Source organism: Cygnus atratus, chromosome Z, assembly GCF_013377495.2.
Source record: "Cygnus atratus isolate AKBS03 ecotype Queensland, Australia chromosome Z, CAtr_DNAZoo_HiC_assembly, whole genome shotgun sequence".
NCBI lineage: Eukaryota > Metazoa > Chordata > Aves > Anseriformes > Anatidae > Cygnus > Cygnus atratus.
In genome coordinates, this window is record NC_066396.1 from 84,063,095 (window position 1) to 84,076,882 (window position 13,788).

At 62.3% G+C, this 13,788-nt stretch overlaps 1 protein-coding gene across 6 annotated transcripts in view; it reads right to left on the minus strand.

Annotated features, from left to right (window-relative positions):
* Positions 1–7,893, minus strand: part of PAX5 (paired box 5) — a 143,658-nt gene extending 135,765 nt beyond the window's left edge. For 4 of the 6 annotated variants that reach the window (XM_035567624.1, XM_035567623.1, XM_035567621.1 and 1 more), the window contains exon 1: positions 7,848–7,893. In XM_035567624.1, the coding sequence (XP_035423517.1) occupies positions 7,848–7,893 (46 nt within the window). Of the gene's footprint in view, positions 1–4,116; positions 4,160–7,847 lie in introns of those variants that run through there. The other 2 variants (XM_035567622.1, XM_035567620.1) reach the window with 1 other exon arrangement.
* Between the last annotated feature and the right edge of the window lie 5,895 nt (positions 7,894–13,788).

Here is a 13,788-nt window from a genome sequence, read left to right on the forward strand (position 1 = left end):
AAGAACAACGTTGTCAGAGTTGGAAAAGACCTGTGCAAGGCAGTCCTCCCAGCGGCGCTGGGGACGTGCTTCCCACAGGCGGGTCACCCCGCGGCTTGGAGGCAGCCACAGCCACACTCTGCAGCCCCGCAGTGCCACAGTGCTACTCGCCAAAGGGAAGGACCCACCAGCCTGAAGGCAGAGAGGGCTCTGCGCTGGAAAATGGCCACCTGAGACCATGTACGGTCACCCAGCTCCACCAGTCGTGGGCCATGGCCATCCCAAACACAGGGCCGAGGCTGCCGGACCACGGACTCTATGGGCAGGCCTGGAGGTGCCTGGTGCGAAAGAGTCAGCCACCGGCTACGAAGCCAAGTAAAATAAAGCTGGGTGACTGTTCAGCATACTCATTATTTGTGTCTAGGCACAAAAGGGGGTACCTGCAAATAAGCATGTTATTTTTTCAAAACAACTGAACTTAATCGAGAGTGCAAAAAAACAGAGAATGACTTCTGCTCCAATAATTTATAGCAGTCTTGGCAGGTATTATGATCGCCCAAATGCAATGTGAACACTGAGGCAAGCCCAATATATTATTCCTTTTGTAGCAGATTTGCACTGTTCACCTTTAGCAAGGTGAGTCATATGTCTGATGGGAGATGGGACCCAGTTAGATGGATAGTACTGAAACCATGTAAAACCCACAAACATTTATGTATTAATCCCATCCACCAAGTGGGAAAATATAATTAACCCTTGAGGTGTTAACCATCCAAACTACTTAGATTGGAGAGAGTGGAGAAACTGAAAACAAGCAATAGGGGCAGTACAGATGCCAATGCTGGAACAAAAATAATAGAGAAAATGTCTCTATTTACACAGAAATTGAGTGGTACTGAATAAAGTGACAAGTCAAATGCCTCAGTGTTTAGATATATATACATACATATACATATATATATATAAAGCAGTTTTATTTAAATCTAGCCATTGCACCGCAGACAAACTGCTGTCAAACTTTGCAAACACCTTCTAAAACTATCAGGACAAATACTTAATCCATACAGAATATGTGATTGTCAAAGTCAGTTAAAGCCTGCGAAGAGCAGACAAGTGTTGCCCTGCCTTTATCAGTGTTTGAAGCAGACCTTTCCCAGAGGCTGAATGACGCTTCAGGCTCGAGGTGTATCCCAAGTTTGTTGGGAGCAGACCCAGGGCAGCGGGGCTGCCTTCAGCAGCACATGCCAAAGGAGCTCCCGGTTGCACACAGGGAATGCTGCGCTGCACTGGCGCTCAAATGGTAGCGTGGCCAGAGGGAAGAAAGAAAACCCACTACTCACTAAGGATAAAAATGCAGGAGCAACCCAACAAAGCTGTAGTGAATGAGATGTCAGGGTTTTCACCTCTTAGCAGCTTTAATTACATGAAATCATGGACAGGTCATTCAGTACGAACGACAAAATTCTGCAGGTGGGGGAGGTCCAGAAAGGGAAAGGAAGGAAGGAGTGAGGGAAGGAGTGAGGGAGGGAGGGAAGGAAGGGAGGAAAGGGAGGAAGGGAAGGGAGGAAGGGAGGAAGGGAGGAGGAAAAAATTAAGTATTTCCTCTGGAGACCCTCTCCGGGCCGAAAGCCCAGCCCACCCCGCGGCCGCCGGGGGAACAAAGGCTGTGGGTGACTCCCACCCGGGGCCGGAGCGGGGCGCGGGGAGTCCGCGGGACACCACCAGCCCTGCCGCCGCCCGCTCAAGCGGGAGCGGCGTCGAAGCCGTCCCCTCGGCACCTGCCGGGCACCCCCCGAGCTCCGTGCAGGGCTGGCCCCGGCCGGGTGGTCGCGAACCAGGACTGCGGGAGCGGGGCCGCACGCCCGGTGCCCCCCGCCCGGGGACAGCGCGGGGGCTCGGCGCGCCGCCCATCCGTGCGCCTCCGGCTCCGGAGAGCTTGGGGCGCCCCTGGGACCCCGACACGGTCCGAGGCAGGAGCAGAGCCGCGCACCGGCCCCGCCGCTCCGACCCGCGCCCGACCCCGGGCCCCCCGGACCCCTCCAGCTCCCCGGCTCCGGTTCTTGGCGCCCCCCTCCCGGCAGAGCGGAGCCCAGCGGGGACAGGGACGGGGACGGGGACGGGGACGGGGACGGGAGGCGGGCACGGTGCGGTGCGCGTGGCCCCGCTGTCGCCCTCCCGGTGCCCGGGTCGCCTCGGGGCTGCCGCGGCGTGAGGCAGGGCCGAGCCCCCGCCGGCCGTCCCCGCCCGAGCTCGCTCCAGAGGCCGCGCAGGGCCCCCCGGCGCCGCGCCCCGCAGGCTGCGCAGCCGGGCTCTGCTCCTCCCGCCGGGCGGGAGCCCCTGTGCCGTTCGCTCGGCTCCCGCCGCCCTCCTCTGGGACGTGGCACCGGGATTTCCTGCTTGTTTTTTTTTTTTTTAAACCCCCCCCCCCTTTCCCGAGGAGAGACGCGAGTCCGGAGATACTTTGGCACTGAAGTCTCCTCCTCAACAGCTGTGGTATCAGAGCGAGGGCAGTGATTTTTTTTTCTTCCCTTTTTCAACAAAATTCCTGCAGAAGACACCGATTTTCCATGGCTTTGGTTAATGGAGGGAGCCGCTGAAACCCGCGCTGTTTTCTCCCACATCTGATGCCCGGTGCCCTCAGGCGAAGCCCTTCCTCCGTACGCTCCGTGTCTGAAAGCGCCGCTGCCCGCTCGCTCGCACCTCCGCGAAGACGCGACAACGGGTCCCTCCGGATATGGGGACCTGCGATTCCCCCTCGGAGCCCCCAGATCGTGTTTTTTTTCCGCCTTTTAAGTTCTCCTTTTTAAAGCGCGATTCGGTTCAATCAAGGGAGAGAAATAACCACAGCTTTAAAAAGCTATGTTTTGGTGGAAGATAAAAGTCAGGCTTACGCGCAGCAGGAGAGAGCTACCGGCGACTATCCCGCCTGCGCTGAGACACCTTCCAAAATCTTGTGACGGACAGAAAGAAAGAAAGAGGAAGAGGCAGATAACAAGAGAGAGAGAAAGAGAGAGAAAGATGGAGAAAGACAGATTTGTAGCTCTATCGCTGGATGCTTTATTTTGAAAACAAATTCCTTTTAGCTAAAAGGCTGTGGTGCACCAGGAAATGAGATTAGTTCTACCTTAAATTTCCTCGCAATCTCTCGCCGTAATGCAGCGTTTAACTCACCGTGAGAGAAGATGTCATTTCACATAACACTGTGCTAATGGATAAGTCTTCCCCCGACCTCTCAAGCACAACAAATCTCGGGCAAGCCCATCGCACACGACCTGTTAACTTAACCAGTGCTGCTACCCACTTGTTCTGTGCCGCGGCTCCCGATGCAAAGCTCGCAAAGGAATTGTTATGCATTTCTTCAGATGGTTAAAAAAAAAGAAAAAAGAAAAAAACGTCCCTCCATCCCCACTTTGCACCCTTCGAATTCGCCTGCTTTTTCGGTTTTAATTAATGTATATGAAAACGTTGGACTATACTGGGAATAACGCAGAGCAAACTTTTCTGTTCGTCGGAAATACTGGGCAGCTTTCTTTCCAAATATTTGATTTGGGATTGTGCATATATCTATATATAAATATATATAGATATACACGCACGAGTCCGTGTCATATATATAGATAGATAAAAAATTTTAGTTAGGAGTGTGTGTATATGTGTATATATTTATGCATCGGCTCTTTCTATACGGGAGGAGAAATCTCAGGAAAAAAAAATCAAAGAAACACAAAGAACAAGAACAACAACCAAAAAATAAAACAAAAACCCACCCGGCTGCCTGCAGAATTTCTCCTTTTCCTGCTCGCTGCCAAAAACACCGAAGCGGGCGCGAGCAGCCTCCCCGGCGGGGACGGGAGACCCCAGCGACCCCCGCCCGCCGCGCCGCGAAGGACGGGTGCGGAGGGCGGCCGCCCGCCCAGCCCCGCGCCCCGCGCCCGGCCGCAGCCCGGGATTTCGTTTGGGGCCGGGTCGGCGCTCGCGGGCGGGACCCCCGGGACGGCGCCGCCTCCCCCCGGCGCCGCGGACCCCGCGGCCGGCAGCGGCGGGCGGGGGAACCGAGCCCGGCGGCCCCGTCCGCGAACGCGCACGGCCTGGCTCGGCCCTGCCGCGTCAGAGAAGTTGAACTAGCAGCCTACTTACTATGCATTGCTGCAAACGGGTCGTGCTTACAGTGTATTTCCATCGGAGCGGTCCGGAGCCGGAGCGGGCAGCCTCGCGGATCAGATCTCGGTTCGGCGGCGGCGCTCGCGTGTGCGGCTCGTGGGAGGGGGGCCGAGGAAGCAACACGGAACGGAACGGAAAAAAAAAAAAAAAAAGCAAGCACGCCCCCAAACTTGGGTATCCGACACCGGCGGCCAAGCGCAGATTCCCGTGCACAAGTTGCAGTGTCCGGCTGTTCCCTCGGGCAGGGAACGAGGCGTCGCCGTCCGCCCCGGAGCCGCGCGCCGCTCCCGTCGGTGCGCCTTCCCTCCGCCGGGCGCGGCGGCTCTCACAGCGCCATGCAGCCGCGGCAGCGCGGCCCCGGGGTGCCTGCCGCCCGGCTCCGGCGCGGTGCGGTCCGGCGGGCGGCGAGCCTCCCGCTTCGTCCCCGGTGGCAGCGGCAGCGGCGCGCCCCGACGGCTCTTTGTGCTGCAGGCGGCGGCGGCCGCGGCGGCCCCCGGTCGCTGTGTCCGGCGGAGGAAAGGACCGGCGGGAGGGAGGCGGCGACGCCGCGCCGCCGCTGCTGTGTCCGGCGGCCGCCGGGGCTGCCCGAGCGGCGCCGCGCCCGGTGCTGTCCGGCCGAGCCGCCGCCGCGGCTCCCAGCGGCGCGGGAGTTGCAGGAACTTGTCGAGCCCGGGCGGAGCGGCGGAGGGAAGAGGGGCGAGGCGGCGGCGGCGGCGGCGGCGGCGGCGGCGGGCGGCAGGAAGGTGTGTGCGAGGGGGCGGGAGGGCCGGGCGGAGGGAGGGAGGGGACGGGCGGAGGGAGGGAGGGAGGGAGGGAGGGAGGGAGGAAAGGAGGGAGGGAGCGGCGGGGAGGGGGCTCCGGCGGGGCGCGCCGTTAGCTGCCGCCGTCGGACTTGGGGCGCGGGTGCGCAGCGCCCATCGCCGCCGCTGCTGCCCGCGGGCGGGGGCTGCTCGGAGACCCCTCCCCGCCGCCTGCCGTCGGCGGCCCCGGGCGCCCGGGACCCCGAGGCGGCTGGGCTGGGCTGGGCTGGGCTGGGCTCGGCTCGGCTCGGCTCGGGCGGTGCGCCCGCCGCGCTGCCTGCCCCGGCCGGGCTGCGGGGGTTGTGGCGGGCGGAGGGGGGCGGCGGGGCGGGGGGCGGGGGCGGGGCGGGGCGGGGGGCTCGGGCCGCGGCCTGGGGAACGCCCCGCGCCCGGCCCGGTGCCCGCCGGCAGCGCCCGCCCAGGGGGCGCCGCGGGGCGGCTTCAGCACCGCGCCGCTGGACAGCGCCGGGGCGGGGCCGCGGCCGTCACTCACGCGCCCCGGCCAATCGCCGAAGGGAAGTTGCGCGGGACGCCGGGAGGCGCGGGCGCCTATTGGCCGCCGCCGGGCCAATGGGGGCCGCAGGGGCGGGGGCGGCGGCGTGACGGTAAGGAGCGAGGAGGGGGGGCGGGGCCTCGTCCGGGGGGCGGGGCCATGCGGAGCGGGGGCGGGGCCGTCGCGCTCCCGTCCCCCGACGGCCGGGCGGCGGGACCGGGACCCCGGCACCGGCAGCCCCGGGCGGACAGGCGGCTCCCCGGGGCACCGCCACCCCCGGCCACTGGCACCCCGGGCACCTCCACCTCCGGCCCCCGGCCCCCGACGGCCGGGCCGCCCGTCCCGGGCTGCCCCGTCCCGCCCCCGTCCATGCCCCCGGTCCTTCGGGGAGCACCGAGCGGGGCCGGGGCCGGGCCTGCCGCGGCCCGACGTGCGCAGGGAGGCGCCGCCAGGCGGCCGATCGTTCGGGGGCGAGAAGGCTGTGCCCCCGCCCTCCGCCCCCCCAGCCGGCCCGCCCGCCCCGGTGCCGACCCGACGGCGCGGTCTCCTCTCGGCTACACACTACGCCCGGCCGCCGAAGCCCCCCCCTCCGCTCCCGGGCCGGGGTATCTGCGAGCGGGGGGAGGTTTGTCCGAGCCCCCGCCCCGGACGGCACGGCAAGAGCCGAGGCAGCGCCCGCAGCCCCGCCGGCCGCCCCCTCCACAGCACCTGCCGCCGGGACCTGCACCGCTCGGGGGGCCGCAGGGGCTGGCCGTGAGTTGCAGACCCTCCAAAAATAATCAAAAACAAACAAACAACAACAACAAAAAAAAAACCTGCCTTCCCGGCACCCAGAGGCGTCGAGGGGGCAGCGGCGTCCTGTGCCCGTCTGCGGCTGGCTCTCCGTGCTCCGCGACAGCGAGGGCACAGCCCGGGACTCCCCGGCCGCACCGGGGGGTATCGCCCGCTGCCGTCTGCGGCGGCGGCGGGAGGCGGCTGGCGGCAGGGGGGCCGTTTTCGTTAAAACCAAAACTCCCCGGGCGGGGAGGGGTGGGAGCAGTTTCGGGGGGGGGGGGGGGGGGGGGGGGGCGGGCGCACTCCGCTGCCGCGCTGCGGGGCTCAGGAGGGACGGGCGCCGTCCGTGCCCCCGCCAGGGGTCTCACGGGGGGCCGGACCGGGAGGTGCGGGGCACCGCGGGGACTCCGGGGGGGGGTACCGGAGGCTGCCCGCAGGCTGGAAGCCTCGGTGAGAGCCCGGTGCGGCCGCGCACGGGAGAAACGCGGAGCCGAGCCCGGCCGCTGCAGCCTGGGGTCCGGAGGTGCGGAGCTGCCAGGGCCGGGCCGCTGCGGGTCGGCTCCGGGACAAGGGAACGGGGCGGCCGGGCTGCGGCCGGGCCGCGGCGGGGCTCCCGCGGCGCTCGGGCACGACGGGCGAGCGGTGCGAGGAGCGGGGCCGCTGCGGGCCGGGGCACGGCGGGGACCGGGGCAGCAGCTGCCTCGCCGGGGCTGGGTCTGCGTGCGCGGGAGGCGCCGACGGGCCCGAGAAAACGGGGTGCGGGCACCAAGCAGGCGCTGCGCCGAGCCGAGCCGTGCGGGGTGGGCATGGCCCTGCACCCCTCCCTTCCTCCTCCTCCTCCTCCTCCCCTTCCTCCTCCTCCTCATCCTCCTCGTCCTCCTCCACGGCGCCGGCAGCGCGGGGGCACCTGGGTTAAGCCCCCCCATCCCATCCAGTCCCGTCCCGTCCCGTCACCCCTGACCAGGACGTAGCGGCAGCCCCCGGCCGCGACATCGCCCGGAGCGGCTCGCAGCGCCCGGCCGAGCCGGGCCGTCCCGTACTGGGCAGAGCTGAGCCGCGGTCGTGCGGCCAAGAGGCGGCCGAGCCCCCCGCCCCCCCGCTGTAGCCCCCTCCTTCCCTCCTCCTCGACGGCCTTCCCGGGGCGTGCGGCGCGGAGCAATGAAATGCTTTATCGATTAAACGATTATTCAGGCGATTTAACTAATAAAAGGCCCCATCGATCGCTTCGAAATTACATTCTTTATACGCAGCTGGTGAGGCCTCGTCCGCCCGCACGCCCGCGCGGGGCCCGCTCCGGCCGCCGGGCCCCGGTGCCGCCGCGGGGGCTCCCAGCGCTACTGCCGCCGGGCTCTCGCCGAAGGCGCACGGTCCGGGCGGCACCAGCGGCCGCGGGCGGCCACCCCCGGAGTCCCGGGGAGGCCGCGACACTTCGCGGCGGGGCCCCTCGGCACCCCTCGGACAGCCCCGACGGCCCCGCCGCGCTCGGCCCCGCCGCGTCCCACCCGGCCCCGCCGCGCCACGGCCACGCGTGAGCGGCCACGACCGCACCGAGCGGAGGGGCCTGACGCGGCCGGGGGTCCAGACGGCCCCCGCGGTGGCGGAGTCCCCCGGCTCCCTCCGATGCTGAGCCCGAGTCCTACCTGTCCGGCCGGCCCGTGGAGTCGCGTAGGTTTTCTCTAAATCCATCCCGATTTTTCAGAACTTGGTGAAATGGACAGAGAAAAAAGTTTCCACGTTGTGTGGTTACTGCCTTTTCTTTTCTTTTCTTTTCTTTTCTTTTCTTTTCTTTTCTTTTCTTTTCTTTTCTTTTCTTTTCTTTTCTTTTCTTTTCTTTTCTTTTCTTTTCTTTTCTTTTCTTTTCTTTTCTTTTCTTTCCTTTCCTTTCCTTTCCTTTCCTTTCCTTTCCTTTCCTTTCCTTTCCTTTTCTTTTCTTTCCTTTTCTTTTCTTTCCTTTTCTTTCCCTTTCTTTTCTTTTTCTTCTTTTTTTTTCTTTTTTCTTCTTTTTCTTTTCTCTTTCTTCACTCTTTCTTTTCTCTTCTTTTATTTTCTCTTCTTTCTTTTCCTGTTGTTTTTTTCTTTTCTCTTCTGTTTCTTTTTTCTTTTCTTTTCTTTTCTTTTCTTTTCTTTTCTTTTCTTTTCTTTTCTTCTTTTTCTTTTTCTTTTTCTTTTTCTTTTTCTTTTTCTTTTTTCTTCTCTTCTCTTCTCTTTTCTTCTCTTCTTTTTTCTTCTCTTTTCTTCTCTTTTCTTCTCTTTCTTCTTTTCTTTTATTTTCTATTTTCTTTTTTTTCTGTTTCCTCTTTTTTTCTGTCTCTCTTTGCTCTTTTCCTTTTCTTCTTTTTCTCGTTTTCTTCTCCCCCCCCTTTTTTTTTGAGGGGCTCTCGCAGGTTGGAATAATTCAACTCTTCCGCTCCCCGCCGAGCTTTTGCAGCTGATCACTGAGCTGAAACTAAACGTTTTAGGTGGAAAAAAGCCTCTGAAGGAACCGTGAAATGATTAAGAAACTAAAGAGCTTCTCGCCATGTGAGATCATGTCCTGTTCCCTAAAACATCACAAGATGTCCCCAGACGCAGCCAAAACCCAAGAAAACTCTGACATCTGTTGTAGCAGGAATCAAAGTTTGTTCGCAACCCACCGCCTCTCGAGCGCTGCCTCGGCTGCCTGCAGCGCGGCGGCGGCGAGGCGGTGGCGGCGACGGCCCTGCCCGCTCTGCCACCCGCCGGGCGAAGCCTGTGACCAACTTTTCTGCAGCCCCAACTTCCCCTTCCCGAGCTGACGCCCCAGCAGCCCCAGGCTCCGCTCTGCTCCCGACGGGGGCGACGCGGGGTTTTGCAGCTCTGGAGCCGGGCGGTCCCCGAAAGCCCCGCGTTCAGCCTCTCTGCGCTGCCTCGCCGGAGACACGGTGAAAAACCGAGCCGAGCCGAGCCGAGCCGAAGCCGGGCATGGCCGGGGCAGCAGCCGGCCGGGGAAGCGCGAGGGCAAGTGCTGAGCCCTTCTCCGCTGGCGCAGGGGGGCTTCGCTCGGGCTCCCCTCGCGTCCCCCGTTTGCGCCGCGGTCTGCAGCCGCTGCCCCTAAGGCAGCCCCGCCGCGGGCACCGGGCCGGTGGGCCTGGCCCTACGGGACTTCGAGGCGCCGATAAAAACGGGGGAGAAGGGAGGGGGGCGAATTCACGAAGCTACGGTCTCTCCGAAATTCATTTTTTGGTGAAGTTGTTCCACGAATAAATAAACATGTAACAACAACAACAAAAAGATAAGAGTGCTTCTCTTTTTCCAGAAAATAAATAAATAAATGGGTGACAAGAAAAATCATGACCGGGTCGATTCCCGCGTAGCCGGGCCATGCGCAAGGTCGTGCCCGCAAGCCGACCCCGGGACTCTGCCCCTTTCCCTCCACACACAACTACGGCACCCGCAGATATTTATTTTCGTCTGCCCGCGCCCGCACGGGGGGCAGGCGGTGCCCGTGGGCATCCGCTCCCCACGCTCCCACACCCACGCCTGCAGCCCTTCCCCAGGCCCGTTTCCAGCGGGGCGTTTTATCAAACGAAATTGATTTGCCGCCGGGAGACGCCGCTGGCGTTTGACCTCCTTCACCGGCAGAGCCCACGCGGGCCGTGGGGCCCCGGACTGGCCTCGCCCGGCCGCCGGTGCGGGGAGCGGGCGGCGGGGCCGGGGGCCGGACAGAGTGGGGAGTCGGGGGGGGGGGGGGGTCCCTCTCCGCCCGCAGGTGCGGCGGGGCCGGGGAAGCCGCGCAGCAGGGTCCCGGCCCGCGGCGCCCCCCGCGTGGGCTAGATCCACGCGGGGAGGTGCCCCTGCGGCCCGCTGATGCCGGGGCCCGGCGGGGGAGGACGCGGGGGGCTGGGGTTTGGAGGTGCGAGGCCGCGGCAGCGCTGCTCTGCCCGCCCCCCGGCAGCGCGCCCCAGAGCAGCTCCCGGCCCCCACTCGCCCCTCGGCCCTGGACCCCTCCCCGGCTCCGACCCGGAGGCCGCCGCTCCTGAAACCCCCCTTTCCCCTCCCGCCCGGGCCGTGCTTTTCGCACGCCTCCGCATCCGACGGGCGGCGGCCGGGCTGCGGGGGGGGTCCCGCAGCTCGGGCCGCGGCTGGGCCCCCTCGAGGCCCCCAGGGGCACGGCGGCTCCGGGCCGCCCTGCTCCATCCTGTGAGCATCGCGGCGGGAGGCCGGCCGGTTCCTGCCTCTTGCTCTCTTGCTTCCCTTTTCACCAACGTTTCTTCGCTCTCATTTGCTTACATAAAAATAACCGGATGGCCTAAGCCCGCTTTCCGCCACCCGCCGCGAACGGCAAGCCGCCGTGTGAACGAGTCCACTCGGGTTTTGCCTCTCCCGGCGGCTCTGCCCTGGCAAGGGGCAGAAAACAAACAAACAAAAGCCCACCACCAACATCAATAATAATCAAATATATATATATATATATCAGCAGAGAAATAAACCTCAGCACCCCCTCGCCGCAGGCGCTCGCCCTCCCTCCCGCCTGCCCCCGGCCTCCCCGCACCACGGCCCCGCGGCGGTGCGGGGCCCAAGCGGGTTTCCCGGAGCTTGCGGAGGGAAGGGAGCGGGACACACGGCACTGTGCGGGCAGGCGGCGGGGGCGGGTTGGGGGGTCAGGAGGGGGGTCCCGCACGGCTCCAGGCGGCGGGAGGCTGCGGAGCCCGCCGGTTGCCGCCGCTCCGCGGGATGCACGGCCCTGCCCGTCCCTTCCCCTGCCTCCGGCGGCGGCCCGGGGCCGTGCGGGGGGTCCGCTCCTCCGACCCACACCGGCCCCCCGGCCCCGTGCTGCTCGGGCTCCCGGCGGGTGCTCGGGCCGCGCAATGCAGCACGCTTTTGAAAATAGCGCGCAGGCTGCTGCAGCCTGCCGCACGCACAGTGCTCGCCTCGCTCCCCGCCAGCTGTCAGGGACGGCTGTGAGGGCCGGGGAGGCTCGGCTCGGGGTGGTACCTTCTGGGGGGGACTAAGGGGAGCCCTCTGCTCGCTGTCCCCAACAGAGCAGGACTCGGGAGCTCTGCTGGGCAGAGACACTGCAAGATGCTCTGGGTCCCATCCTGCACGCACCTGCAGGATGCACAGCCTGGCACTACCCAGCACATAGGGCAGCAGTCCAGCAATAGAGGCTGGCATGAGAAATATCTGCCCTGTGCATCCCCAGGAAAAGCAGTCTTCTGCTTCTACCTGAAGGCAATCCTGTTGTGACCAGGGCTTGAAACTGCCATGAAAGAAACCGCAGCTCAAGCAGGAGCCATTTGGAAGGGTGTCTGAGAAGTGGCATACTGCTGTTCCCTGAAACAACTGCTTGGGCATGACATCGGACTCGTACCTGAAAACTACCAGGAAAGGGACATCCACGACCTAGACCACTGCAGAGCCATGGCTGCAGGCAGAGGGCATCCCTGGCCTCAGGGTCGTGTTGTGCTTTTTGTAAATGGAAAGCGACAGACAAAAAAAGGAGTGAAGAGGAAAATGCGGTGCAGCACGAATCCAGCAGTTTGTGGAGTATTCCAAGACAGTGGTTGCTACCTTCTCTCAAGTGAACCACACTTTTTCTCTCTGGTGCATAAAGCTGGGAAGTGAGAGGGTAACCCCCTGAACCCACCATGCTCTCACATGTCCAGCAAACCCCAGTACTCTTCGAGGCTGATTGTGTCAGTTTGTAGCCAAACCACATGGAACCTCCACAGCAAAGAATTTGCATTGCCTTGCCTCCCCATGTATCAGTCAGCTTTGGTAGCCTCCTTTTCCTGAGAAGTGATTAATCACAACTTCGGGTAAGTGGAGAGGCAGAGGGCTGCACAGAGCTTCCAAAGCCCAGCAACATATTTCAAGTCATTTGCACCACCTCACCTTCCTGTAAAACACACCAATACCAAATCTGGGGGAGGGCTATTACAAATGAGGTTCTACCCCTAAGCTGGAATAAAGGGTGTGTTCTGCTGTTTCAGAAATACACATTTCTTTTCTGCATTACCATAGGCTCTTTTTCCTCTTTCATTTTTCATTTTAAAATGAAAATATGGGAGATCTAGTGGCGATTGTGGACCAGCACGTTCCCTCAGATAAAACTGAGCTCTGAGATGGGTACGTTAAATAGACTTTGGTAATTTACAATGTGGTAGATGGTCTGTCCTGAAAAGTTGAGCACACATAGAAGGCACATTGCAATGCCCTTTGTGATCTTTAGGAGAACAGTCTACAGAAAGGCAGCAGGAAACGAAGCCTGAGGGATGCAGGCATGGGGAAGAGGCATCCCAGCAGCAGCAGTGCTTACTCCACTGGTCAACAAAAGAGGGGTGCTCTGTCCCTGTTGGGTGGTGATCTAGTCTCTGAACTGACCCCGAGAGATGTCACCAGTCTTATCAGTGCTTTGTTTCCCAGCCCAGTCAGTCAAGTAATGGGGCAGAGCTGCGGTGCTGCAGCTGACAGGTTTTATTTTCAAGAGTGTGAGAGGAGAGCAGGAAATGCTGAGACTTCTCCTTTTCAGCCGACATGTGCTACTACTTGTGCTCTCCTCTCACATATCTAATGGCCGTACCCCGCAGCAGTATGGTGTCGGGGGGTCCTGGCCAGGAGCACTCAGCCTCTGCTGCCCTGCAGCAGGGAGCAGCATGGCTTTCACCAGAATGCAATGTGCCTCAGATATCTGCAGAAACCTTTTTCTGTCCTGCACCCCACGGGCTCCTCCGCTCCGCCTCATTCTGTGCCTCTGGTACTGTTTTCTGCAGTCCCCAACCACACAATGAGCAGGGCCTGTGTTTTCCGAGAGAAACCTATGTTAGACCAGAAGGCCACCCTGGTCTGTCAGTGATGAATAGGCTGACTCCTGCCCATACCTCTTTTACCAGTCCAGTGTGGAAAGGCTGCGGGCCACAGCGAGTGCTTTGATCCCTTCTCTCAGGCAGTCACTTTCACTGCCCTCAAGTGTGGTTATTTTGACAGTTAAGGTCAAGACAAAAGGTTTTAAAAAAGTCACCTTTGCGTCACTTTCTTCCTGGCGATACGCTTACGTGCACAGCTGAAAACGAGCCCACATCAGAGGGAGGCCAAGCCACACCAGATGCTGGCTTCTGCCTCTTCCTGAGAGCTGTGTGAGAAACCCCAGCGTGCCCTCTGAGACTGCCGCAGTGGTGCAGAGGAGCAAGGGCCTGGCCTCCTGGGAGCACCGTGCAGCCGAAAGTCAGCGCCCAGGCTTCCCCGAGCAGGGTGCTGCACAGCGCTGTGAGCAGCAGCACCCGTGTCCCACAGCACGCAGGGGAAGGCCAAGCACTCGGAGGGCACTCTGGGGATCTGTCAGAAGGCCCAGCAGAGGGGAGCAGCTGCCAGGAAGCAAGGAGGGTGGCAAGAGACGTGGCTGGGCATCGCAGAAGCCGGAGCAGAGCACAGAGCTCTGGCCTTTGCATCTGCAGGCCAGGTGTCTCGCAGCAAACCCACCGTTGGCACTCAGCTCAGACTTGGCCAGCGCCATCAGGCATGGGGCAAACATGCTGCTGGGTGCCCAGCAGCACACGATGCTGTAAGGTAACTTCTATGCTGAGCAGAGAGTAGAAGATTGCTCCACAGCTGCACTTATGCCTG